Source organism: Aspergillus costaricaensis (assembly GCF_003184835.1).
Source record: "Aspergillus costaricaensis CBS 115574 unplaced genomic scaffold BO79scaffold_13, whole genome shotgun sequence".
NCBI classification, from domain to species: Eukaryota; Fungi; Ascomycota; class Eurotiomycetes; order Eurotiales; family Aspergillaceae; genus Aspergillus; species Aspergillus costaricensis.
In genome coordinates, this window is record NW_020291813.1 from 1 (window position 1) to 26,825 (window position 26,825).

At 39.7% G+C, this 26,825-nt stretch overlaps 6 protein-coding genes across 6 annotated transcripts; 5 read left to right on the plus strand and 1 right to left on the minus strand.

Moving 5' to 3' along the window:
* Nucleotides 1–7,234: 7,234 nt before the first annotated feature.
* BO79DRAFT_263799 (C2H2 transcription factor) lies at nucleotides 7,235–10,407 on the plus strand (the record flags this gene model as incomplete). The annotated part of the gene is made up of 10 exons (XM_025686713.1): nucleotides 7,235–7,243; nucleotides 7,314–7,338; nucleotides 7,420–7,596; nucleotides 7,816–8,731; nucleotides 8,800–9,215; nucleotides 9,302–9,517; nucleotides 9,683–9,817; nucleotides 9,857–9,863; nucleotides 9,929–10,106; nucleotides 10,321–10,407. The coding sequence occupies 10 exons, from the start codon at nucleotides 7,235–7,237 to the stop codon at nucleotides 10,405–10,407; spliced, it is 2,166 nt and encodes a 721-aa protein (XP_025540246.1).
* Nucleotides 10,408–11,400: 993 nt separating this feature from the next.
* On the plus strand, nucleotides 11,401–12,510 carry BO79DRAFT_227623 (alkene reductase; the record flags this gene model as incomplete). The annotated part of the gene is made up of 1 exon (XM_025683887.1): nucleotides 11,401–12,510. The coding sequence occupies one exon, from the start codon at nucleotides 11,401–11,403 to the stop codon at nucleotides 12,508–12,510; it is 1,110 nt and encodes a 369-aa protein (XP_025540247.1).
* Nucleotides 12,511–15,325: 2,815 nt separating this feature from the next.
* BO79DRAFT_208707 (cell wall mannoprotein 1 family protein) lies at nucleotides 15,326–16,081 on the plus strand. The gene has a single exon (XM_025682449.1). The coding sequence runs from the start codon at nucleotides 15,345–15,347 to the stop codon at nucleotides 15,915–15,917; it is 573 nt and encodes a 190-aa protein (XP_025540248.1). The 5' UTR covers nucleotides 15,326–15,344; the 3' UTR covers nucleotides 15,918–16,081.
* An 895-nt stretch (nucleotides 16,082–16,976) lies between these two features.
* On the plus strand, nucleotides 16,977–21,046 carry BO79DRAFT_263802 (P-loop containing nucleoside triphosphate hydrolase protein; the record flags this gene model as incomplete). Its single annotated transcript, XM_025686714.1, has 2 exons — nucleotides 16,977–19,296; nucleotides 19,349–21,046. Exons 1-2 carry the CDS (start codon nucleotides 17,059–17,061, stop codon nucleotides 21,044–21,046), a joined length of 3,936 nt encoding a protein of 1,311 aa, XP_025540249.1. The 5' UTR covers nucleotides 16,977–17,058.
* A 439-nt stretch (nucleotides 21,047–21,485) lies between these two features.
* Nucleotides 21,486–23,569, minus strand: BO79DRAFT_254155 (glycosyltransferase family 2 protein; the record flags this gene model as incomplete). The annotated part of the gene is made up of 4 exons (XM_025686042.1): nucleotides 21,486–21,964; nucleotides 22,028–22,376; nucleotides 22,427–22,726; nucleotides 22,784–23,569. The coding sequence occupies 4 exons, from the start codon at nucleotides 23,567–23,569 to the stop codon at nucleotides 21,486–21,488; spliced, it is 1,914 nt and encodes a 637-aa protein (XP_025540250.1).
* A 1,738-nt stretch (nucleotides 23,570–25,307) lies between these two features.
* BO79DRAFT_263804 (class II aaRS and biotin synthetase) lies at nucleotides 25,308–26,819 on the plus strand (the record flags this gene model as incomplete). Its single annotated transcript, XM_025686715.1, has 1 exon — nucleotides 25,308–26,819. The coding sequence occupies one exon, from the start codon at nucleotides 25,308–25,310 to the stop codon at nucleotides 26,817–26,819; it is 1,512 nt and encodes a 503-aa protein (XP_025540251.1).
* Between the last annotated feature and the right edge of the window lie 6 nt (nucleotides 26,820–26,825).

A 26,825-nucleotide genomic window follows, 5' to 3' on the forward strand; every position in this document is an offset into this window, starting at 1 on the left:
CTAGTAGATATTAGTAACTAGTAATTTTATATTTTATTAATATAATATAAATAAATATATATAAATTTATTTATTTAAAATATATCAGATTATAAGATAAAATTCTTGATTATATTTAATTATTTCTAGTAAGTATTGTTGGCTGGAAATCAGTCATCTTTTAACTATCTAACTCAGCTGAGAATCCTATATAAATTCTATGGGAATCTCAGCTAAGATAGATAACATAAAGATGAATCATTTTTCTTATATTACTGATATTATTCTGATTATTTGATTATTTAATTCTTTATTTATTATTTCTTACCCTACTTGCTTACCCCACTTTCTTTATTTAATAAGTAAACTAATAATTCATGACTCTGATCTAGAATTATTTACTAAAAATAATAAATAAGGTTTTTTATTTCCTAGTAAATAAGTAAATAAGTTAAATTTATTTATTTTTTATTTAAAGAATTCACTTATTTTCTATTTAGGAAGTAAATGAATGTTTGTTTTTTTTTAATAAGTTTATTAATTATATTAACTTCTTATTATTATTATTATGATTATTTTAATCTAGTTTTTTAATTAGGACTAGTATTACCTGATATTATTCTTTTTAATTTAATATTAAGTAAAAGTCTTCTGTAAAAATCTTTTATAGAATTTTTTTATTAATCTGATTAGCTTACTTCACTAGATTATTTTCTTAATTTAGACTAATATCTGGATTAAATTTTTAATAATTATAAGTTTAGCTTAGCTTAACTGAAAGATCTGATCTATCTAATTAAGAAAGATAAATAGAATAAATATAGTAATTAAAATAAATAAGTTTATTAATTAATTAATCATATCATGTGATTAGCTAGTATAAATTAAAAATATTTAAATATTTATTAAATTAAAGTATATATAGAACTTTATTAATCTAGATTAGTTAAATAAATTAAATATATTAAACAAGCCAAACTAATTAAAAATATAATAAATTAAATAAATAGCTTAAATAATTCTTGATTTATTAGTTAATTAATATAAAATCTATTAAGATTATATATAAGATTATAAAATATTATTTAAAAAATACTAGATAATTTTAAATAGTTTATTAATAATATTATTAATTATATATAATTTACTGCCCTACTTTTATAAATAGTTAATTTTAAATATAAATAATATATATAAAATCTTGTAAATATTAAAGAAGAAACTAGTTTTTATTATAGAAATAAGAAAATATAATCTAATTTACTAATATTATTTACTATAAATCCAGTCCTACTCTGGATTAAAAACCTATATTTCAGTATAAAAAAATCTATATTCTGAATATAAATAAATATAAATTTCAGAGATTAAATAATTATTATATATATAATATAATTTTTTAGAATTAATATTGAATATTTTATCTATATTCTCAATAATTTAATTTGAAAAAATTATTAAATTAAATAAAAATTCTTAACTAATTCCTGATTTCTATGAGATGACTCATAGATTTTATAAATTTAATAAAAATTATCAAATTAATTAAAAATTTAAATTAAAAATTGTAAATATAACTTTTCAAAATTAATTAAATTATTTATTAAATTTAAATATAACTTTTAAAAATTAATCAGATTATTTATCAAATTATTTAAAATATATAAATAAACTAAAATATCTATATAAATCAGAACTAAATAATAGGATTCATTTTTTTAGTGAATATCTATATATAAATAAAATAAAATAATTAAATAATTAAAAACCAGATCTATAAGTTATTAAAAAATTTAAAAAAGTATATGAAAATGATAAATTTTAATATATATATAAAAAAGCCAGGTAAAAATATTAGAAAATTAATTAAAATTATAATAAAAATAATAAAAATAATTTATTTAATTTTATAACTTTATAAATATTTATATCAAATAAATTAAATAAATTAAATTTTTAAGAAAATTAGATTTTTAATACAGGATCTGATATACATGTTTATAATAATTTATAATAATTTATTAATTTTAATTTAGTAAATAATGAAATAGCTGTATTAATAAAAGATATTAATATAAAAATTTATAGATTTAGAATTATTTATATTAATTTTATTATTTGTATATTAAACAAATTAATTAAATTTAAATTAAAAAATATTATATATATATCTTATTTTTATCTAAATATAATTTCAGCAGGTAAAGCAAAGAAAGATAATTTATATTTAAATTTATATAAAAATATACTTAAAATATATAAAAATAAATAAATATATAAAATTAATAAACAAAATAGTATTTTATTTATTAAATAAAATTAAATAAACTAAATAAATCAAGTAAATTAAGTAAATTAAATTTATTATATAAATAGTATAAAGCTAATTTACTTAAAAAAACCTGTTTTTCTTTAGTACCAGAGACTTAGACATCTAGATAAGAAAGTAATTAAATATCTTAAAGAAATAATTCTAAATATTTACTTATTAGATCTATTTAAATCAGGTGAATTTGACCTCTGTGAAATCTATTATATTATAAATATAAATAAATAAATATCATACAAATTAATATAAATAAAATAAATATTTTTTAATTATTTATATTAGGATCTTATTCATATGTTTCTAGAAATTAAAAATAAATAATATATTAGTTATATATATAATTTATTTACTAAATATCACCTGGGGCAAACCCTTGTAAATAAAATAAATATTTATTAATTTTTAAAATAAATAATATAATTTATATAAATATAATTTAAAGTGGAGTCTCGTCAGTTCTATTTAGATAATAATTTAAATTTATTTAATTAATTTATATTCTGTAAAAAATCAGGTATTCTAGTTATATAAAATCCTGAGAATTAATCTAAATAAAATAGTCTTATAAAAAGGACTGAAGCCTTAATTATTTAAAAAATATATATTTTATTAATTAATTTTAGATTATTTTATTTTTTATAGCCTGAGGCAGCAGAAACAGTAATATTTATATTAAATAAAATATTAAATAAAGTAAATAATTAGAAAACTCTATATAATAAACTATATAAATATTTAAATAATTTACTAAACTTTCTGTATAAAAAATCTGATTTAGTTAATTTAAAACAGTATAACTTAAAAACTTATATAAAAATTATTAAACTATTTTATCTTAGTAAGTTAAATCCTAGAGCCCTAATTAGTTATCTAATAAAATATATTATATTAAATATATAGAAAGTATAGGTCCCAATAAAATAAAAAATAATAATTATAAGAGATTATATTTTTAATAAAAATTTACTATATAATTAAATAAATATAAAAATTAGTGAATTTTATCAAGAAGATTTAGGGCTAAATCTATCTAAAGCCTTAAATAATAAAGAAATTAATAAAATTATTAAATTTATTAAAGAAAATTCAAAAATTCATAATTCTCAGCAAAATGATATGGAAGAAGAAAATTCAATAATTTCTTATAATAAAAATAATTAAAATACTTAAATCAATTAAAATAATAAACAAAATGATGAAATTGATGAAATTAATTAAAATAATTAAAATAATTAAAATAATTAAAATGATTAAAATAATTAAATTAATTAAACTAATCAAACTGATTAAAATGATCAAACTGATTAAATTAATCAGATTTTAGATAATTAACTACTTACTCCAATACTAATTTTATCTATTGTTTTTATTAATAATACAGACCTTTTTTCAAAATTTAATTAAATTATAAGAAAATAAAATTAATTAGAGTCACTTGATTCTGGATTATTAAAATAAATATAAAATTTTATAATATAAACAGATCAAAATAAATAAATAATATAAATTTAATTATTTTTATATATATTTATAACAGGAATTACAGATAAAATATTAAAATTATAAAAATATAACCTGCCAGTTCTACCAGTAAATTAAAAGAAATTATAAAAATATTCTTACTAGTAATAATTTACTGAAGCTGTAAAAATTAAATATTAATAATTATAAATAATATAAATATAGATCTCTATATCAGAAGAAAAAATAAAAAATTATTAAATTTTTTTATTAAAGTAGATCTTTATATATAAATTTAATAAAAATATAAATTTATTAAAATTTAAGGCCTGTATTTATATACAGAAAGATTTTTAATTTAATTTATTTTAGAAAAAAACTAGGGCTTTAATCTTAGGGTCTTAAATTTTAAGAATAATATTTATATTAATTATAGTTTTTAATCTTAAAATATACTAATTAAATATAATAAATATCTTTCTAAATAATTATTTATATAAAAAAATTTATATATTATATCCCTCTGGTTTTGGAGCCAAGGGAAAAATACTTAAATTATTTAAAATTTTATATAAGTTATAAAAATTACTCTTACTCTAGCAAGAAATAATCAAGGAAATCTTTATTAAACTAGATCTATAATCAGTAAATGAAGATTCTTGTATTTTTATAAATAATTATCTAATCTTAATTATTTTTATTAATAATATTATCATTATTTTTTATAAATTAAATTAAAAAATATTTAAAAATTTTAAAGATTCATTGATTTCTATATATAATATAAAGGAAATAAATAAAATAACAAAATTTTTAAATATTAATATTATTTATAATAGAAAAAATTAAAAATTATGGATATTACAAACAGATTATATTAAAAAAATTAATTATTAATTTAATCTGATTAAGTAAAAACTATCAAAAACACTATATATTATAAATATTTAAAAAGATATAAATAATATAAATATACATATAAATCTTATTTAAATTAAATTATATTAATAAAAAATTAGCTTTTTATTATATACAGCTATTATTTTAAGACTAGATATTATAAAAACAGTATAAATACTTAGTGAATATTTATTAAATCTATTTTTAAAGTATTAAAATACTATAAATCACATGATTTTTTATTTATATAGATCCAGATATCTTTGTATTGAATATTTAAATAAATAAATAAAATAAATAAATCTAATCTTTTAAATAACTAGTGATGCAGTATTTATAAATAATATAAATAAAATAAGCTCAGAAACTTATATTTATAAATTTTTTAATAGGCTAATTAATTAGATATTTAAAAAATAAAAAATAGTAATATTATTTATTATAGAAATTAAATTTTTATTTTTTATATAAGCCAGCAAGCAATTTCTCTAGTAAATTTAAATTTTTAAAATTATATAATTTAATTCTGAACAACCTGTTTGTATTATTTATAATAATATATAAATAATATAAATTTTAATTAATAAATATTTATTATACAGATCTAAACTTAAATATATTAATATTTATTAAAATTAGTTAAAATAATAAATTAATATAAATAAAATTAAAATAAAGTAGATCTTAATTAATTAAATATCTACTAATAGCCTGACTAAGTAATTAACTAGTTAAAAATTTCAAAATTTTATTAAATATTTGAATATGAAAGATATTAAATATTTAATTTAAAAATTAATAAAATTAAATTAATTAAATATTATAAATTAGTTAAATTAACAGATTTACATATATGTAAACCTGAAAGAGTATATTAGCTGGAAATCAGTTATTTTTTAACTATTTAACTTAGCTAAGAATCTTATATAAATTCTATAAGAATTCCAGCTAAGATGGATAATATAAAAATAAATTATTTTTTTTATATTACTGATATTATTTTAATTATTTAATTATTTAATTTTTTATTTATTATTTCTTACTTTATTTATTTATTTTATTTTTTTTATTTAATAAGTAAACTGATAATTCATGATTCTGATCTAGAATTATTTATTAAAAATAATAAATAAAATCTTTTATCCCCTAGCAAGTAAATAAGTAAGTTAAATTTATTTATTTTTTATTTAAAGGATTTACTTATTTTTTATTTAAAAAATAAATAAATATTTATTTTCCTTTGACAAGTTTATCAATTGTATTAATTTTTTATTATTATTATTATAATTATTTTGATCTAGTTTCTTAATTGGGACTAGTATTATCTAATATTATTCTTTTTGGCTTAGTGCCAAGTAGGAGTCTTCTATAAAAATCTTTTATAGAATCTTTTTACTAATCTGACTGGCCCACTTCGCTAGACCGCCTTCCTGATTTGGACTAGTGCCTGGGCCAAATTCCCAACAAGTATTAATAGATCTATATATTATTAATATAATTTAAATAAATATATATATATATTAATTTTATATTAGTGAAATATAAGTCTACCAGTAATCCAGTATCTGCCGGAAAGAACTAGATATAATTAGTAATTTTAAAATAAACTTATAGTTAATATAAAAATATTATTAATATATAAAAATAGAAATAGAATAAATAATACCTGATATATATACAGTAATTTATAACCAAAACTCTCCAGGTTGGATTTTTTTAATCTTAACTAATAATTATCAGATCTTCTAATAAAATTTAATTAAAATTTTGTATAATATAAGACCTCGCCAGGTTTACCATCTGGTAAGACAGTGTATTTTTACAGCTTAGTTTTTCTGATAGTCAGTACTAGTAATAACCAGGTCCCATACTGGTAAGAACCAAAAATACGTACGACCTGGCGACCTGGGGACCTATACACCCGAACCTAGGACGAGACGATGATATCCCAAGTTTACCTGTCGTGAAATATGAATTCCTACGGTTACATCCCTTCCGGCCTCGGCCATCCCATATCAATCTTCGAAGTTGGTTGTGCTTGTACATTGCATCCCATCACACGAAATGTCAACTGGGCGATCACATGACATGAGTGTATTAATCATCATCGCCTCCAAGCGATTAATTGTTCACCAACAACCTTTTCTGTTTCTATCAACATTACTCACGCCACGCCGCCTTCAACCCCGGGCTAGTACTGAATATGGATGATGTCAGAGAAGTAGATGATATCCCAGTCTCCCCAACGCGCAGAAGAAAAGCCCGGGTATGTCCTCACTGCAAGCGATCCTTTCGTCGCCACGAGCATCTCCAACGACATCTCCGAATTCGTTAGTATAGCCGCTCAGAAAGCATGCGCTAGGCCATTGGACTAAGGATTAAAACCCAGACACTAACGAGAAACCGTACAAATGCGATTGTGGAGCCAACTTTAGCCGACGAGATCTTCTGAAGCGTCATCAAAGTATTGGCCATGCTCCGAACACCCCATCATCGCAGCATCTCTCGTCCTTACCTGCGCTTGACGATCCAAATAATGTCCAATCCAGTACAGATGGGCCCTGTATGGGTATGGTACCTCCATTAACGGAACCGACGGAGTCCCTCAATACATCAGCTGGTACAAGCGGTCGTATTGGCCAAGGCCAAGAAGAACGGCTCGAAGGTACGTAAGTCCCTATTGTCAGATGAAGTATAGATCTTGACCACAGAGCCTTTGAGAACCCTTTTAATTTACTGAAACTATACAGGCGACCTACTGTTTCATACCCAGGATCTTTCTGTTTTCCAAGACCTAGACATATTTAATAACAACCTGGGACTCAACGACGACTGGTATTTCCCATCTGAGCCCAGCATCCAAATATATACTGGGGACCTTGGGTTCAATAATATGCCGACAGCATCCATCGCCAACCCACCTAATGGTGACCCTTCAGATGTAGAACAAACGTTAAGCAAGCTTCCCACTGACAGAGAAGCCGTCGGTAAGGTTCCTGTGCGAGACATTTGACACATCACTTGCAAGTACTAAGTACAGCTTACAGCGGAGTTCGGAGTCCTTACTTTCCCAATACTCGTGGTTACGAATCAACACAGAGAACGCCTCTCTCGAGCATTGATGGTGTGCCATTCGGTCGACGCAGCTAAAATTCTACCATCATGTCACTCACTATCACGATTCATCAATGGGTTCTTTGATGGTTTTTATCCTCACCTACCGATGGTGCACATTCCAACATTCAGGATAGACGAATGTGATCCGGAGATGTTACTGGCCATGTGTGCTCTGGGCGCTGAATCTCGGCATGAGAATCGCAAAGCAGCATTCTTATTCCGAGCGGCCAAGGAAATACTGCACGAAAGAGCGAGCAGGAAAGAATGGAGAGATACGGAATGTCCTTTCGATGCCTCGGAAGGAAGCGCAGCCTTACCAAGTCAGCAAACCTCCACTCCCACCGACGACACTCTGCGGTGTCGTAGAACAATGCGTGAAGCCCGGTGTGCCTTTCTACTTATTGCGTTTGCCACCTGGCGACGTGAGGAAAGCATACATCGTGAGGCTTTCAATCTCCAGAGTTTCTTGGCTAGATGTGTTCGAGCGTGCCAACTAAATGAGACAGAACAGTCTTTAGTTGCCGATGGCGGCAGCTGGCATCTGTGGATTCAGCAGGAAACCGATAGGAGGGTAAAATTACTCTCGTTCGCTTTTCTAAACCTTCAGTCCATTGCATTTGGCACTCCACCAGCCATTCTGGCCGATGAAATTAACGTTCGTCTCCCATGTAGCAGCCTCGAGTGGATTGCTCCGAACGAACAGAAATGGAGGCTTGCTCGAAGGCCTGGCCATCGGGAGCAGATGTCGTTCCAAGATTCTCTCTGTAACGTCATAAAGAACACACCAGATATAAATTCGACAGATACGCTGCCTATACCTTCTCCTTTGTCAAACTATATCATCTTACACGCCATCATACAGCGGATATTACTGGCATATCATACACTTGGTCCATATAACGATGCGAATAATATCATACTCAATGGGCAAAAGAATGTCATACGGTATGTGATCTAGTATCTGTTCAACAATCACCTCTGCCGATCCGCTAACCTTTTTACCTTCCTGCTAGTAATTCTCTTCATGCATGGACATCTTTATGGCAACGAGCCCCTGAATCGAGTTTGGACCCCCGCAATCCGAATGGCCCTGTGACATATACTTCAACTGCTCTGCTGGGTGTTGCGTATATTCGACTTGGCCTCGATTTGGGCTCATATAGAATTCTTCAGTCCCACGACGCTACAGACATAGCAAAGCGACTGCTACAAATACCTCGTTTGCCACCTGGCCCCCATCTTCTCCCAGCAATATTACATGCGACGCATGCCCTCAGCATCCCTGTCAAATTAGGGGTAAACTTTGTCGCTCGAAGCCATGCGTTCGTCTGGAGCGTACAACATTCACTTTGTGGACTAGAATTTGCGATCTTTCTCAGTAAATGGCTCTTTTGTATCGCCGACAGCCAGACCAGAAGACCACTAAATGGTAGGTTTCTTATCCTAGGGGGTCCTAGCCCTTGTTTTATTCAATACACTTCATGGAATTCTAAGTTTGCTCACACGTATCCCCAGCACACGAAGCGCGACTCGTGAATTGGATCAGCGATATTGTCGAAGAAGGACGAACATCAGCAGACGATGACTTGTGGTCCAGCCCTTCGAATCTCTCGGATTGTTCTTACCTAGGAATTGCCGTTGTAAGGTTATGGGCCCGACTGATCAGGGGAAACGGTCAATGGTCATTATTCGAGGTTGTAAGCGATGGACTGGATCTCTATGCCAACACTTGTGAGCAGAGCTTCCTTCGCTTCGAGACAACTGCACCTGAACCAATATAAAGTTTATTGGGCTTTTCTATATGCTGTCAACGCCCAAACAAATTCTATATATCTCAATACCTATCATGAACCTTCGCGACCGAACTTCGACCTCTGCCTCAACACCTCCCCATAGTGAAACAGGGGATGCGTCCCGACAACGGAACCGATAGTCAGTCCAGCCAAGAGACTACACCCAGGCCCCAAGCCCAAGTTCTCGTGAAGTGGTCACGAGAACAGGACAGAGTCACAAGTTCCCCGGATAAAATTAGTCGCAGCAAAGACACTCCCCGCATAGTAAGATGACAAGCGGGTATGTAGAGGAACACGCACTGCATTATAATCAACGCACATCCATGGTAGATGATAATCCCGGTCGTAGGGACAATCCAATGGAAACCGGTCCTGCTCTGAAGGTTCTATTCATCATCAGCAGCATACCAGGCCACGCACATGATATTTTGGTTGTGGAGCGGTACGGTTTTATAATCGACGGCATCTCCCCACCCCTCTTGCTCTTCGGCGTGCGCCAGCCAGCATGGTCTACAAATCAGACGCAAGTCTGGTCGAGGAAGCTGTTGCGTATCCATGAGGTAGGCATTCAATCGGTCCGAGACCATATAGAGCGAATAGAAAACTGCACAATCCGACCTACTTGCAAGCAGAGGTCGTTAGTTTGGGGAGAACTACCTCCAATCTAGGATTAGTTACTTGATACTGTTTCAAATGAGGAATTTGTTCTCACATTACAGAGCTTGCTTGATTTGTCAGTAGAAAATCATAAATATGAAGCTGCCATCTCTCTGTGGAGGTGTTATTGGAGGTGCTATTGGAGGTGCTATTGGAGATGCTTGGAGATAGAGGAAGTTTCGATATTGATGCGCTTTTTAGCTTCCATCTGGCGTCGTATCCGCTGGGGCAGGTCTTTCCTTCCTACAATGTCATCATGGGAAGATCTGGTTGGAACAACTTAAAATGGAATATTCTACACGAGTTGACTGCGATTGTTGGCGTAAGGGCGATGATAAGGAGAAACTAACCATCTTACACACCATACTGAGGGAATAGTCCCAACATTGAATTGGTATCAGATCATATAAAAACAAACGATTCGCCTAGACACCAGACAGCGCTTCAATCGCCCACTTTCCGTCTCCGTGACCATGTCATAGCTGCGGATATAGACACATTCATATTCACCTCCAAGAGGGCCCGAGTACCTCCAAAATTGTGGGCCCAAATCAAGTGGGTCTCTCTACGTAATGGTTTGCCAACCCTTCTGAAGTTTTCTTGGCATGTAAAGGCCACCAAAAACTTAGGCACCCCTTATGGTAGTCGGGGCAAAGGATGCTTGGTATTAGACAGACCAGTGGCCTAGGTTGTGAGAGACCAGCTGTACAGAAAGTTATTGGCAATTTTTTGGGACGCATGGTTCTATGCTGCCAGTAGATGATTTTGGAAAATGGATTCCATATCGGTTGGAATAGGTTCGGAGTTGTAATCGAAACTACATCGGTTTTTACAACCACTCCATCCCACCGATTCCAAAGAGACTATATTATAGAAACGTATATTGGCTCAGGCCGACTGAATATAAAAGCTTCATTTTACCATTGGACCTTGATTTATCAGCTACGATTACTAGATCTGAGTCGAATATATTCGCGTGGAGGTGTTGTTGGAGACAGAGGCGTTTTCTCCACCATCCCAAATTGCAATTTCTACATATATAACGAAAATCAACACAAGTCTACAGAAATGCCATCTCCAGTTGAAAACACATCCCAACTATCTAACGAATTCACTCGTCTCACGATTGGGACATCACAAAGGATTTACAACAAGACGGTCAACATGTCCTCCAAACTTTTCCAGCCCCTTCAGGTCGGCACGATCAATCTCGACCATCGAGTCGTAATGGCACCACTTACTCGTTTCCGCGCCGATTCGCAACATGTCCCACTTCCTATGGCCGAAACCTATTATGAGCAACGTGCTTCGGTCCCAGGCACCATGATCATAGCCGAAGCAACAATGATCTCACCATCAGCCGGCGGACTTCCTCATGCGCCCGGGATATGGAGCGAAGAACAAATTAAGGGCTGGAAGAAGATTACCGACGCAGTACATAAAAAACGAAGCTTCATTTTCTGTCAGCTAATTGCTGTCGGCAGAGCCGCTGACCCGGCGCAATTGCAAGCAGACGGTGGCTATGTTCTGCATGCTCCTAGTCCTATTCCCATTGAGCCCGGCATGCCCGTTCCCAAAGAGCTGGAGGAATATGAGGTGCAACAGATCATTAGTGATTTCGCAACAGCCGCGAAAAACGCTATGCGTGCTGGTTTTGACGGCGTTGAGATCCACGGGGCTAATGGTTACTTGGTCGACCAGTTTCTTCAAGACGTTTCGAATAAGAGAAACGACCAGTGGGGTGGTAGTATCCCCAATAGAGCGCGATTCGGCTTGGAGGTGGCCAAGGCAGTAGCCGATGCTATCGGCGCAGAGCGTGTTGGCTTTCGCGTTAGTCCTTGGAACACATGGCAGAGCATGAAGATGGTCGACCCAGTGCCTCAGTTCGCCTATTTTGTGGAGCGCTTGCAACAGCTCAAACTGGCTTATCTCCATGTCATTGAGTCTCGGGTTATCAATAACATAGACTGTGACAAGGAGGGCAGTATCAAGTTTCTACTCGATATTTGGGGAAATTCGGCGCCTGTCATTGTTGCCGGTGGATATAAACCACAGAACGTTGAAACTGCCATGGAAGAAGAATACAAGGATCACCAGATCGCAATCGCCTTTGGGCGGCACTTTATCGCCAATCCCGACTTGCCTTTTCGCATTCGTCAAAGTATCCCTCTAAATCCCTACCACCGAGAGAGTTTCTATACGCCCATGCAAGAGGATGGCTACACGAACTACCCCTTCAGTGCAGAATTTATGGAGAACAGGATACATTGCTGATATTCATAGCTGAACTACTGACCCAGGTAGTGTTGGTAGAAATTGGATCAGTGTTTATGTCGTTGTGTATCAAGAGGAATGAGTGTGAAGACAATTTGGAGACGGAGATATGACCGAAATATCCAAGCTAGATAGAACCATCATGTATGTTAGACTTCGTAATTGTATCTTCTGTCTTATAATTCGGAATTTTGCGATCATGTCTTTTGCGGGGCTAAGTATTTAATCTATCATTGAAGCCGGCTATCCTTCTCAGCTGCCAATCGGGGCACCCGCGTGTGTATAGGTGTGAGGACTGATTGGTGCGATGGATCCAACCACATCTCCCAGACAAACCAAGAACTTCAAGGATGGTTACAGCTCGTTAAAAGCGCTACACAGAAAGGAGCGAGTAAGCAACACAAAAATAGAAAAACAAAAACATACAACAGAAGGGATTCGCTGGTGGTCACCCACCCAACTACTAACCTCCCGGCGTGTGGCTTAAGTACGGCTGAGCGGACGGGAAGCCCTGTTTTCCACACCCTGTGGTCGTATGTGACAGTTTAGTGTTGTAGAGAGTTTATATCGCAATCGCCAATGCGTATATTAGGGAAGCATTCTCGTTGTAGCTGCCTGAGGCTAGGGCAGGGATGAAGCAAGGTATAGAAAGCTTCCCAATAGGTATCCTGGAAGACACTAACTTGAACACTCTCTGTGTTAGACAAAGAGTATTGGCAATGTATCATCGCACATATGTTGGAACTATTCGAGGCCAATGAAGATCAATCGTGCCGATTGATGATAGGGGTAAGGCACAGTCAAAACACTGACCCGTGCGAGCTTCTGGAAAACGCCACCCACGCTCTTTAGTCTGTTCTACTCGAACAGACCTTACCAGTGAGTTGGCTCAAAATTCCAAAGTTTGAATTTGGTAAGTTTCCTGTTACTTATCAGGCACCCATAGTGGATCCTTTACTTACAAGATCATATAAGTCGACAACGTTATCTACGAAGAATTGTATATCCATGGCTTCATTGATGTATTTATTGAGCTCTGAGAAAGTGTTTTTTTTTCTCCTGATATGTCTTGAGGAAATACGTACACTTAGTTTTGAAAGCCGTTCAGCATTTAACGGTATTGGCATTATTTGAGTGGAATCACTTACACAGAGAGAGGAAAGAATTATAGGGGATGACTGATAAGAGAGTAACTAAATAGATCCCAGCTGTCGACAAATCGTGCAATGATTCCACTCTAGCTTTGCATACGTACCTAGGAAACTAATGTAGTGCAATCGATCGATCGACACTAACATGGGAGCTCCCCTTGAGTGCTACCAAAATTGCGCATCGACAAGCTGTGTAGGCAGTTAACTAGCCAGCTGCCCCACTCGTTCATTTTTCTACAATCTATATAACTGTGCTTCGCCTTGCGTTGTGCTGTATACTACAGTAGTTGGGTGTATAAGTGTGGTGACGAGCCTTCTATGCTGCATTATATTGTTCTATTACCTACTTCGTGTTTTTTTCTGTGTGAGTTAGGTGTTATGGCATGAAGGAGGGATAAGGAGGAGAATGAAGAGAGGAATGGAGAAATAGAATCCGGGCGTACCTGAGGCGCTCGGGTATTGTCTTACTATGGATGAGCACTTTTACATACTTGGTTATTCAGGAATCGAGTCACCACTTAGTCAGGCATAATGCGTTTACTCAGCAGTATACAATCAATAAGTGGTTACATCAGGTATATGTTACGGTGCATATCAGTGGAATAGCATCCTTAGTAATGTGCAAACATTATAGATTGTTTAACTTTATATACTATAGATGAAACATATCAAATTATACTTACTCAAGTAATCTAATGAAAGATTGCTACCCTCTAATCCTGACCTAGTGATCTGGCAGATGCTTTGTTTGGCGGCCGTAAAACGGTCGACAACCATCTTCTAAACTTTAACTATTTCTCAAGCGTATTTTGGAAAGGCCTATTGATATTTGCATGCACTTGAGCATCTTCGCCTCCAATAATTGTGAGACAAGATGTAATGAACAGGGTAAAGCTCAATGATGATCCCAGTGAAGCTCATCTCCGAGTTACTTCACAATGAAAAGACATTCTCTGCCTTTTGTGTCTTTATTGTTTCTATGCAAACACTGGATAGCAGTAAGATAGCTCTGTAGCGAAATAAAGAGTAATAGTACTGACGGTTGATGAAAGGCATGAAAGAGAAGGGTGGGCTTGTCGGTACACTGGAAGCTATTCAGACGACAACTAATACCATCGGAGCAAACTCCGCTGTAAATAGAATAAAGCGAGTATTTTATAGAGATTGCTAAGATAGTCAATTTGCAACCTAGGATTGTTTTGCTGATTGAGAGTCACATGCTCGGAAAATTCGTGGCGGGCTGAGCGATGAATATCAGGGTCCTCTAGGCCTCGGAAGCACATGCTATCACACGGTGGCTTGACTTAGCACCAACCATTGCAAGGAACATGAGCCTGTTAGATTAGATAGTTAATATATATCTGAGCTACAAGGGAAAAATGCAGCCCGTCCAGCTGCAAATGTAATTAAGAGACCGGGCCACTATTCCTGTTGAGGCAATTTCGAAGATCATCAATCAGCTTGATTCGTAGAAGCAATAATAGCGTCATGCGGGGACCATGAGAGTCAGCACCAGTAAATTAGCTGTACAGGCTGAATGTAACATCAATCGGAGAAGGCTGGCAGCTAAGAAGCGGGGTTAAAATGAGGTGATCGAGTCATTATCAAAACTGTGTATAAATCAAATGCATGGGTGTTTGACCGAGTCATTCTGTAGTTGCCAAGTGAGCACCACCCACAAACATGAACTTCTTGTACCTCCTCACCCTACTTTTCACTGCCACAATAGCAGTAGCTACTGCAACACCGGCGAAAGTTCTCTTACCAACCAAGCGAGATGGCTCCAGCGTCGTCTCCGCCGTGAACACCATCTCTACCCAGCTGGTTACCCTCAATACCACCGTGAGCAGCTACCCGGGCGGCATCGAAGGAACATTGTCTGCTCTTCAGATCCAAGCAGAAACCATCCAGCTCGAAGTCGATCTTAAGGCCGCCATAAAGCTGACGCGACAGTCTGCCAATTTCACCGACATCGAATCGCAGAAGGTAGCGGAAGCTTTCGTTACGCTGGAGCCACAGATCGCATCTACACTGGCCAACATTGTGTCAAAAAAGTCTGATTTTGACGATGGGTTGTTGGGAATCGCGTCATTGAGTTTCTTGGTCAAGTTCGATCTGCAAGAGTTGAGCATTCTGTCGAAGGCGTTGGGATCAGCGGTACAGGACAAGCTGTCAGGGACGTACGCGGAGTTGGCACCATTGATCCTTAATGAGATTTCGACAGCGTTCAAGAAGGCGATTGCGGCCTATTCATAGAATGGAGGATGGGTGATCTTCAGTAGGGTGAAACGATGGAATCAAGCCTATACTCTAGTCATAGTTAAGCCTTCTCGTTTGCACGTGTCTCTTAACTTGCTTACAAATGTACGGTAATAGAAGCAGAAACTAAACTTCTCTTAGTAGTATTGAATCCATTGTCGATGAGGAAAATTTAGAATGCATGAAAACAGTTTTGTTGGGCCAAGTATAATGAGTGTACCGGGTTATTTGTGATACTATACAATTACTTTTGTTGATCGGAAACCCCTGCCTTAGGCACAAGGTACGTCATGAGAGCCCAGCACGATGCACAAAAACATCTTAGCAAGGCAGCAGTGGGCAGGGTGTCTTTTCCTCCACCTGGATGGTAACATTATACTTTATTGACCATCACATGATAAGGTAGCTGTGTAGTTTGTGTGAGACACCCCATAGATGATAAGAAACGATGCGACCGATGTCGGACATGGGGTATCTGCGAGGATATGCAGTGTTCAGCTGAAATCCACACTCCATGAACACAGCCCCCGAGAAGGAGCATCCGGCGATGTCCTAGGTCATATTCCGACGATCAGATACCCGAGTCATGGCATGCCGTAGGAAATACTTAGGGAGTGGCGAGCGTGGGCCAATAGACCCACTTCAGCTGAATAGATCATTCATTCCGGTATCTGCAGATTGCAAATTTTAAAACTCCGTACAGAGTCCAGCCACCTCGATTGCCGATCGGCGAACCACGCAATGCAAATATCGTCTTACCTCTCTCTGCCTGAGCGCACTCGATACCTAGTCAAACTTACAGATTTTTAGCTTTATCGATTCCATAGTTACGTATACCACACTACATAATATTGGACGCTATCTCAGCGCTAGACATACACTTACTGACCAAGCAATATGTTGCGCCTGGGGAATCAATCAGGCAAGTAGAGAGGCGGTGAGAATAGAGCTCGTCGAGAAGTTGGCTAGTCAAGCACTCGATTATACGCCTCCTCCTATCACAAACCATCTAGCATAGATACTGAGTACCTACCGTGTTTGTACCTGCATTTCGTCCCGTTATCCACTGCTATCAGCACGAAAGATACCTGGCGGAGACAATTCCGTGGAAAGTGCAATAGAAGAAACGCCACGGAAGATGAGGTTATGGAGAATCCTCGCAAGTGCCTTCAGAAGGGTCTCGCTTTCTGGATCATATAATGTTCTTCCAGAAGGCCGACAATCTGACCGAGAAAGCAGCGCCAGTTTTATTAGTCGTTGGACGTTCAGTTGGGCAGGGCCCATTCTATACAATGCCAATCGAATGGGCTCACTCGAAATTGAAGACCTTCCCCAGGTCCCGAGTGAGTACAGTGCCATAGGTCTACGAAGCGCATTTTCTGTCAAGCAGAGTGATAGATTATACACCAGCAAGCAGCAGTTTATAAGCACTGTATGGCATTTTGCCTATAAAACACTGCCAAGTCTGGCATTGTTGACAGTCGCTTGCGTTGCTTTGGGTTTCGCCCCACAAGCTGCTCTATTCGGTCTTCTGCGTTTTATAGAAGAGGATAACAGAGGATCTGGTGCCTGGGTATATGTGCTTGGCCTGTGCCTCCCACTTGTAGTATCAGCGGTGTTAGAGCACAGAAGATACTGGATTTCATATCGATCATTATCACTCCGCTTGCAGAACCATCTTATGGTTGCACTCTTTGATAAAGCAGTCACTTTTGACAGCTTCCCCGGCACAGGCCGGTCTGCAGATTCGGAGGATGGCCGCATGGGAAGCAAGCAAAGCTCCGGAAACCTAACAAATCTGATGGCAGTGGATGTGAAGCGTGTTTCCGATTTCGTTTCGAACTCCTTCTCAGTCTATGAGACACCGCTGCGGCTTCTGATATCTTCCGTGGTCCTTATAAGGCTTGTCGGTTGGCAAAGCCTATTCGTCAGCATTCTGATCCTACTCCTATTTTGGCCATTGAACAACTATGCGATCGAGCGTTATTCTTGTTCTCAGAAGGCACTGATGGAATATCGTGATCGCAAACTTGCCTCTGTCACCGAAGCTCTTCACGGCATTCGTCAAATAAAGTTCTCTGCCAAGGAGGAGCAATGGGAAGAGAAAATCAATGCATTACGCGCGGGAGAGTTGGAGGTGCAAAGAGAGGCCTTCCAGTGGAATCTCGTTTTGATGTCGTTCTATCTATTGACCCCAACGGTCCTGTCAACCGTGCTGCTGACTGTGTACTCACTGCTACATGGAAGCCTGTCGCCGGCCACAGCATTTACGGCTATGTCAATTCTGAACACCGTTCAAAATTCACTTAATGCAGTGCCCAGTGTGGTCACTGCTGGTTCTAACTGTATACGCAGCGCCAAGCGTCTCTCCGAGTACATGGATACTCTTCAACATTTACCAGCTGTTTTGCCTTCCAGAAGTATTGATTTCTGTGAAGCTTCGTTGACATGGCGAGGAAGCAGTGGCTACAATGTCGAGGTTCTGAAAAACGTGAATATGTGTATTCCACAAAATTGCCTGACCCTGATTACGGGACCCACGGGTGCTGGCAAAAGCCTTCTGTTGGCGGCAATGTTGGGAGAGTGTGACATTCTCAGTGGTACGGTCAAAGCCCCAACTGGAAGAGAATGGACCCCTATATCTGAAAAGTACCATGGGTGGCTCTTAGAAGACACTATCGCCTACGTCGCACAGACGCCTTGGATAGAAGCTCTTACCATCCGAGATAATATCTTGTTTGGCTTGCCGTTTGACGCTCGAAGGTATAAGCAAGTAATTTTTGCATGTGCACTGGAGTCGGATCTGCAAGCCATGGTGGATGGGGACGAGACTCAGCTGGGTCCAAACGGAGTTAACCTGAGCGGTGGGCAAAAGGCCCGTCTTTGCTTAGCCCGAGCGCTGTATTCCAGAGCAACGGTTCTGCTCTTGGATGATATATTCAGCTCCGTTGATGTACACACGGCTGCCCATTTATGCCACTATGCTCTGGCTGGGCCACTTGCACGGGATAGGACGCGTATTCTCGTAACTCATCATGTGTCCTTATGCCGGGATCATGCTCAAGGCATAGTGCACGTTAATGGGGGTACCGCACACTTCAGTCCCGTCGCGAACCCAGAAACACAGGACGAGGTGGATGACAGTTGGACGGATCATCTAGATATGAAGCCTTTCGTAAAGGGAGTCGGCCACAGCAGCTCCAATAACGACGCGACCGTCAGATCGTCCCAAAAGTTCATAGTTGAAGAGACCAGGGAGAAAGGAGCTGTCAAATGGACCGTCCTGCAAGATTATATCCAGCAGAGCGGCACTCGTTCCTACTGGATGTGCTTAGTGATGGCCTTTCTAAGCTATAGCGTACTCATGTTGAGCAGGGTAAGTTCCTAACTCCCAGGTCAAAACAGAAACTGTACTCATTCTCTAACAGACCTGGTTGCTTGGAAAATGGAGCCAATCCTACCAAAGCCAAGCATCGGATGAGCAATATAATGTGTCATACTACGCCAAAATTTACATTACCTTATCTGTGTTAGTGTGCACAGTCGGTGCAACTCGCAGTTACTTCGCGATGATCGGCTCTTTAAGGGCTTCGGAGGTTCTTTTTCGTCGCTTTCTCCACCAAGTCCTCCGGACGCCCCTGCGTTGGATTGACACAGTTCCTCTTGGACGAATACTCAACCGTTTCTCAAATGACTTTAATCTCGTGGACTCTCAACTGGGAGACGACATGCGAGCCATTTTGTCTTACGGAATGGATGTCCTGATGGCTGTAGTCCCAAGCCTAATCATCAACCCACTCTCACTTATTTCCAGCTTTATTCTGGGGCTGATTACCGCTAGGTATGCCAATTGGTACTTGGTAGCTGCGCGACAGATAAAGCGACTTGACAGCGTGGCTCGCAGTCCGATTTACGACCACCTCGAGTCATGCATGGCCGGTTTGTGGACGATTCGGGCATTCGGGAAAACTCGTGTCTATCAGGAACAGTTCCGACAGCGCTTAGATCGGCGTGCACGTACTCAATGGCACAGTTGGCTATTTAATCAGTGGCTAGCCGTCCGTTTGGATATGATCGGGGCTGTCTTTACTGCGATTTGCGCGGCTGCTGTGGTTTTGCTTGAGGTAGAGGCGTCAATTGCCGGGTTCGCCATTAATTTCACCCTGAAGCTCACTCAGTCGATATCCTTTGGCATTCGCAATTATGCGTCTTTGGAACTCGATCTCAACAGTGTGGAAAGAGTGCTAGAGTACTGCCGTATGGAGACCGAGAGCGACGATGGCAATCCCGCCCCTGCCGGTTGGCCCTACGATGGAACACTCGAAGTCAGGAATTTATCAGTACAATATGCACCTGACATAGAGCCAGCATTACATAATGTCACCTTCAGGGTGGAACATAACCAGCGAATTGGCATAGTCGGAAGAACCGGAGCTGGAAAGTCATCCTTGGCCCTGTCACTGTTCCGCGTTCTCGAACCATGCGCAGGACAGATTCTCATCGATGGTCTTGATATCTCCACTATCCGACTACACGACATCCGAAGCCGACTGGCCATTATTCCGCAGTCCCCATTCCTCTTCAAAGGAACAGTGAGGTCGAACCTTGATCCCTCAGGCGGCTTTGAAGACTCACAACTTATCCACGCTCTTTCCCGCGTCAATTGGAGCAGTGCCACGTCCTCGGAAAACCACCAGCACATACGCACAGGTAGAACCCTTGGACAAGACCCCCCAATACTGGATCACCTAGTATCGGACGGAGGCTCCAACCTTTCACACGGCCAACGACAGCTCCTTTGCCTCGCGCGCGAACTGCTCCGAATGCCGCGTATTTTGGTCCTAGACGAAGCGACATCCGCAGTGGATAAGGAAACAGACGGCCTCGTGCAACATTCAATTCGGTCGGAATTCGGTCGGAACGGCACTACATTGCTGGTGGTTGCTCATCGCCTCAGTACAGTTGCTGACTTTGACCGTATTCTTGTGTTAGGAGGCGGTACGGTGCTGGAGTTCGGTAGTCCCGCGGAGCTTATGCGTCGGAAGAATGGTGCTTTCAGGGACATGGTGGAGACGGATGCAGAGAGGGAATTGCTATATAAGAAGATTTTTGCTAGTCGGAGATAGATGTAGTGTTAGTGGTGAGGGTCTTCTAGTCAGATTCATATCTTAATGTTATCTGTTATAGCCTGATTGAGCTTGCCTACTATGTGACATGCTAGCTATGCAATTTATTCATTGTACGGAACAATTATATGGCCGCAAACGCTATCAAACCATCCAAAACTTGCAGAAGCAATTGAAACAACATATGGTTCTGAACAAAGCGTTGTCACTGCACCTTTCACGCACAATCAGCGAAAACAAATAGATGCAATGAACAGGCACAGACACCTGACTAACTCTGTACTGGTCCGAAGGCCTTGCATTTCCTCCTAACATTCTATCACCATTTTCTTCTTTCCTTCCATTTTTCCTTCCATTTTCTTCTTTCCTTCTATTTTCTATGCTTCTACATATATCCCCCACCTAAAATATACCTCACTAGCTGAGTAACTTGTCCAATTCAAAGGACACCCAAGCTTCCGCAGACGATGATCAATACCTCTACCGCATCTTTCCAGCTCACCATTTTATCCGAAGGGCGGTGGAATGTGCTCGGCCGATAGACCCCATCCGTATCTTTACTCAGCAATTGGCGTCTCTCAGGCACCGTGGGCGGCTGCGCCATATACCGCACTGGCACAGAGAGCTTCATGATAGCAGAGAAGAGAAACACGACTGCTCCTGGACTAGGTGAAATCAAAGTGCCCTCCATAGGTCCTTCCGCCCTAGTAGCGTAGAACCATAACCGCCAGATAACTGGTAACATAGCATACGAAATCCATCCCACGTACATAAGGATCATCGGTGTGCATACCCGAGTCCAGAATGGCTTTCGGTGACGGGCCGAACGCTCGTTTATTGATGAGACTACCGTGCCGGTGATTTCGAAGCTGACGATGTTTCCGGGAATCCATGAATGGAAGATGCGGGCGGCATTTACTGTAGAGAAGTTAGCTAATGCTATGGTGGTAGTGCGCCATGGAATCTGGGTAAGGAACTCACGTGGCGTGTTCCAGAACCGGTTTGCTTGTTGGTTCTTGGCTGCTTGGATACCGATACCACCGTGCATGCGGATGTAGCAGAATTTGTGTAGTATTGTTGCCGTTAGAAGCACAAGATATACTTGTCGCATTTGTTGTTCCTGCGAGGCGGATGCGGTGCTCGTTGCTGATACCACAGGCCATGAGATCCACGGAACAAAGAGAATCATGAGTATGTTCGGAATAGCTGTGTAGGTTTTGACGACATGGCAGAAGCCTACGATGCGCTGTAAAAGGCTTCTCTGACCGGGGACACCGGTGTTGAAGAAGAACCATCCAAGCTTTCGGTATGAAAGGATGTTTCCATCCGTCTGCCTGAGGTTAATGATCAATACTCGGAAATCTTAATGAGTATACTCACCCATCGTGCACGTTGCTTGAACCACGCAGCCAAGGAATCAGGAGCCAGGCCATACTGCACTTCGTCTCTCACAAACGTAATGCGCCAGCCTTTGTCGGCCAGAAGCCAAGCACATAGGATATCTTCACCTGCATTCTGCAGAGGCCAGCCACCGATGCTATCCAAAGCGCTGCGCCGCATGACATATCCGGAGCCAGTGCAACATGTTCCTCCCAAACTGTCATTGATCGGTTCGGACAGACCCGCGAACACATTTGTGTCCTGTCCGAGGGGATCACCCTTGGGAGCATTGTAAAATCGCTGCATATGTGTTAGCCAGCTACATGGAAGGGAAGTGAAAAGGGTGTGTATTCATACCTGCGGTGGCACAGCCATAGCTGCACTTCCGTCCACCAGCAACTGAGGAACAACACGCCTCAGCCAGTCTTTGACAGGAATCATATCCACATCCAGGCCTGCAACGAACTCAGAGCCTCCATTCCGTCGTGCACTCTCTTCCAGGCCGTGTCGCAGGTTGCCCGCCTTGTAATAATGTGGGACACCAGGCGGCTTCTCACGAGCAAGGTATACGACTTTCTGAAAGCCGTGTCGCCCATTGTTAAACTTCTTCACTGCCTTTTTCACCTCGGTATCCCGGGCATCATCGAGCAGGAAGACACGGAATCGGTCACGAGGATAGTCCTGGGAAGCGGCGCCAGCAACTGTATCCATAATCACATCCAGAGGCTCTCCACAACAAGTAATGCAGATGTCGACTGTTGGCGCATGCTCTCCATGCAGATAGAAAGAGGGCCGATGGACCGGTCTGCGGCCCCATCCGATATAGAGGAATGTCTCAAACCGCGAGAGAAACTCCAGAATAGTGCTCGTCACTTCTATCGAAACATTTAGCCACAAAAAGCACCAGACCGCGTTATTTGGTACCGACAGGCCCAAGGTGAGCTTTACCCGCCACGCTAAGTAGCCGAAGTAAAGCACCCAAGTCGTCAGATGAGCGCACACCAGTCCTGGCGAATCTAAAGGGAACCGTCCCAAGTTGGGTGGTCGCTTCTCAATGTGGTAGGGTGAACATTCTTCGAAGTCGAGCTTCTTCTCATCTGGAATTGAGTGACGTGTGACGGTCTCTGTGTATGATCCCGACATCTCGACGTCCGCGTGGAAGCCTTGGTGAGTGATTTTCTGGGCGGGCGTGTGGACTAGCACGAAGAAATATATAGTTTAAGTTACTGCTACTGCAATTTGCAGGTCAATTTTCTTAATGATACCACCTCCATCATCATCAGGCTCCAAACAGGTACTGTCCATGTTGATCAGCAAATATGGTCAAATGTCTATATTGACCGAATTCCCTCGCCGATAACGGATGATCCTAATCATTATCCCGGGCCATGGCCCGTCCCTAAGTCTCTCGGCATCCATCGTGATTCTTACTAGTGATACATCTACTTTATCACTGGGGCACCCCGCCTTAGCTGTTAAGTTTTGTCACGACCAATCCGCCCGGTCGGGTTCAGCTGAGGCTGAGGTGGGGCGGCTATGCTATGTGGTCCGTAGCCGAGATTGAAAAGATGTGCTCTTGTATTTGCAATCTAACATGTCCAGATCGTCGAATGGTGCTTACGCAGGTAGGATGCAGGGGGCCAACCAAGTCCCGAAAATCAGGCAAGATGATACTGAAAGGAACAAAAGCAGTATAGTCTATCGGCAGCTCAGCCACGCGGATAAACCGACACCCCCCCAAAGCTCGGATAACTCGCGGGTTAAAAAAATAATGAAAATCGCATTAGATCTGGAATATGTACATGTTTAGTCCAAGAGATAAGTTCCAATATATAGGCCTTGCAGTTCTACTCATACCGTCAAGAAAAGCATAATATGATGCCCTGAGGGTAATTTCCCGTGGCACTAGCGTAGTTGCATTGTGGGACCAAGTAGACTGGAAGATGTATTAGTAACCAGCCAGGCCTTTAGCTCATTCTAAAGTCTCCAGAGGCACACCACTTTCAAGCTGCTAGCCAGGTTTAGAAATTAGATTCAATTCAAGAAAGACGGTGTTAGCTTTGTTTGTCAGAGCCTTGGCCAAAGTGCGATCTTCGGGATTTGCACTTGCATTAGCGAGGTACCACATCCGAGCCTACTGAACTTACGTTTCGTGAGACTCATGCTGAGACTCGCCGCTATTCAAGCTGATAAGAAATTTGTCCGAGTGTGACAATGTGACGACAATTCCTGGGATGCATCACTAGCTATTGGCGTAATTGCACATGATCATGCATCGGGCGTACGGAGTTTGCTGAAGACCAACTTATCTTGAAGAGCTGCAATATACAGATCTGCAGTTTCTGTCTGAATTACATAAGTAATGAACTCGGGTTAAATTTCTGATTAATTACCACATCAATCTCCCGGGTCAGTAAGGTCAGGGTAACGATGAAAATATGCTTCGAGTGGACTTGATATATATTCAGCTGGACTCGAGGTAGCTCAAGAGATATTGATGGGACCGAATACGGCTAATTCGGGCTGTGAATAGAAGGTAGAATACTCCTCGTCACACCAACTCCGTATTCAGATACCATGAACGTGGTAATTTGAAAGCAGACACCTATAATTTTCGAAATCACCCGTCAGCTCAGGTGGAGAATGGAGATCCCTGCCTAGAGTGGAAATGAGATAGATCACTCCCGATGCTGCGATGGGGTGGCGGGGTCGAGCTGGCTAGATGATTTTACCCCATTCCCGCAATTGGCGATCTTGCCAGCATATAGAATTGGAAGAAAAGATTCTATCCCTATAGGTAAGTTTGCTCATGCTCTGTATAACAACGCCAGCAAGGCATCTCAGCTCCAGTACATTGAGAGGATACAGAATGAGCTTCAATATGGACAGAAGAGTACCTATCAAGAACGCCTTAGAGGCCACCACCTCGAACGAGATTATCATCTGCGGAACCGTACAAGATGTACAATACAGGGAGGAATGCACAGCTATCACTATAAACGATGGCTCAACCATCTCATCAATCCAAGCTAGAATGCCCGCCGTTCGGCCAGATGATGATTTTTCACTCTCACTGGGCGCTACAATCCAGCTCCAGGGCAGACTCGAGCTCCGTGAGGCAACATCATGTCTCAGTCACCAGAAGCAGCAAGCAACCTTAAACGTGAAAGACTTCACAATCGTTGGTCCGGCCGACTCTGCCTTCCCTCTTTCTCACCGTCAACCGTCTCCGGAATCCCTACACCTCAACCCACACTTGCGTATCCGCACCCCACAATATGCCCTCATGGCCCGATTTCGCTCCTCTGTTGTGAGCGCACTTTCCAACCTTTTTGACACACATTCGGATGGACGATTCTATCAGGTACATCTTCCCATGCTCACCTGGACGGACTGTGAAGGAGGCGCGGAAGTGTTTGCCGCTCCAACACAGCGCTCCAAGCGTGCCGATAAGGAGATGACCGACACCTACTTTGGTTCCCGAAAATACCTCAATGTCTCTGCGGTCTTCCATGCAGAAGCATTCGTGCAGGGCCTCGATCGTGTCTGGACATTGAGCCCTTGCTGGAGAGCAGAACGGACGGACAGTAGCCGTCATCTGGCTGAGTTTTGGATGCTCGAGGTTGCACTGAATTACATTGACTCTCTCGAGCCACTATTTGACCTCATGGAAGAAACTTTACGCACTATTGTTTCACGTTTGAAGACCAGCCCAGCAGGACAAGAAATCCTATCACAATCGGGGTCCGACGAGCTTCTTCGGCGGTGGGAGAAGCTATTATCACCCAATTGGCCGCGAATCACTTTTGCTGAGGCGACAAAGCTTCTTGAACCTCTTCGTGCTGCAAAAGGCAACACCCCCGCAGCAAGAGTACAGGACGTCACACCAGAGGAAGAAAAGTACCTCTGCGACCACTTTAACTCTCCAGTCTTCCTAACGCACTTCCCAACCCAGATCCGGCTCTTCCAAGCTGCCCAATCTGCCAAAGACATAAGCGAAATACCGCCCGGCCAGGACTTCCCTCCTGACCAGACAACCGAATCTTTCGATCTGCTCCTACCAGGAATCGGGGAGGTGTGCAGCGGTGGCCTAAGGGAACACCGTCTGGATATTTTGATTGACACTATGCGCAAGAAACGGTTCCTACGGGGCCAGAAGCCCGGCCCTGTGCCAGAACGGAATGCTCCTGTGGATGCAAAGCCGTACCCCTACCTCCATCCTGGGGAGGAACTTCAGTCGGTGGAATGGTTCGCCGACTTGCGCCGGTGGGGAACGTCGCCGCACGGGGGATTCGGGATTGGGTTTGAACGACTACTGCAGTATTTGACTGGCACTGAGTCAGTTAGGGAGGTGATTTCGTTTCCGAGATATTTTGGAGTGTGTGCATGCTGAGATAGA

Coding starts and splice junctions, on each gene's coding strand:
- BO79DRAFT_208707 (XM_025682449.1), top strand. CDS start 15,345: ATGAACTTCTTGTACCTCCTCACCCTACTTTTCACTGCCACAATAGCA.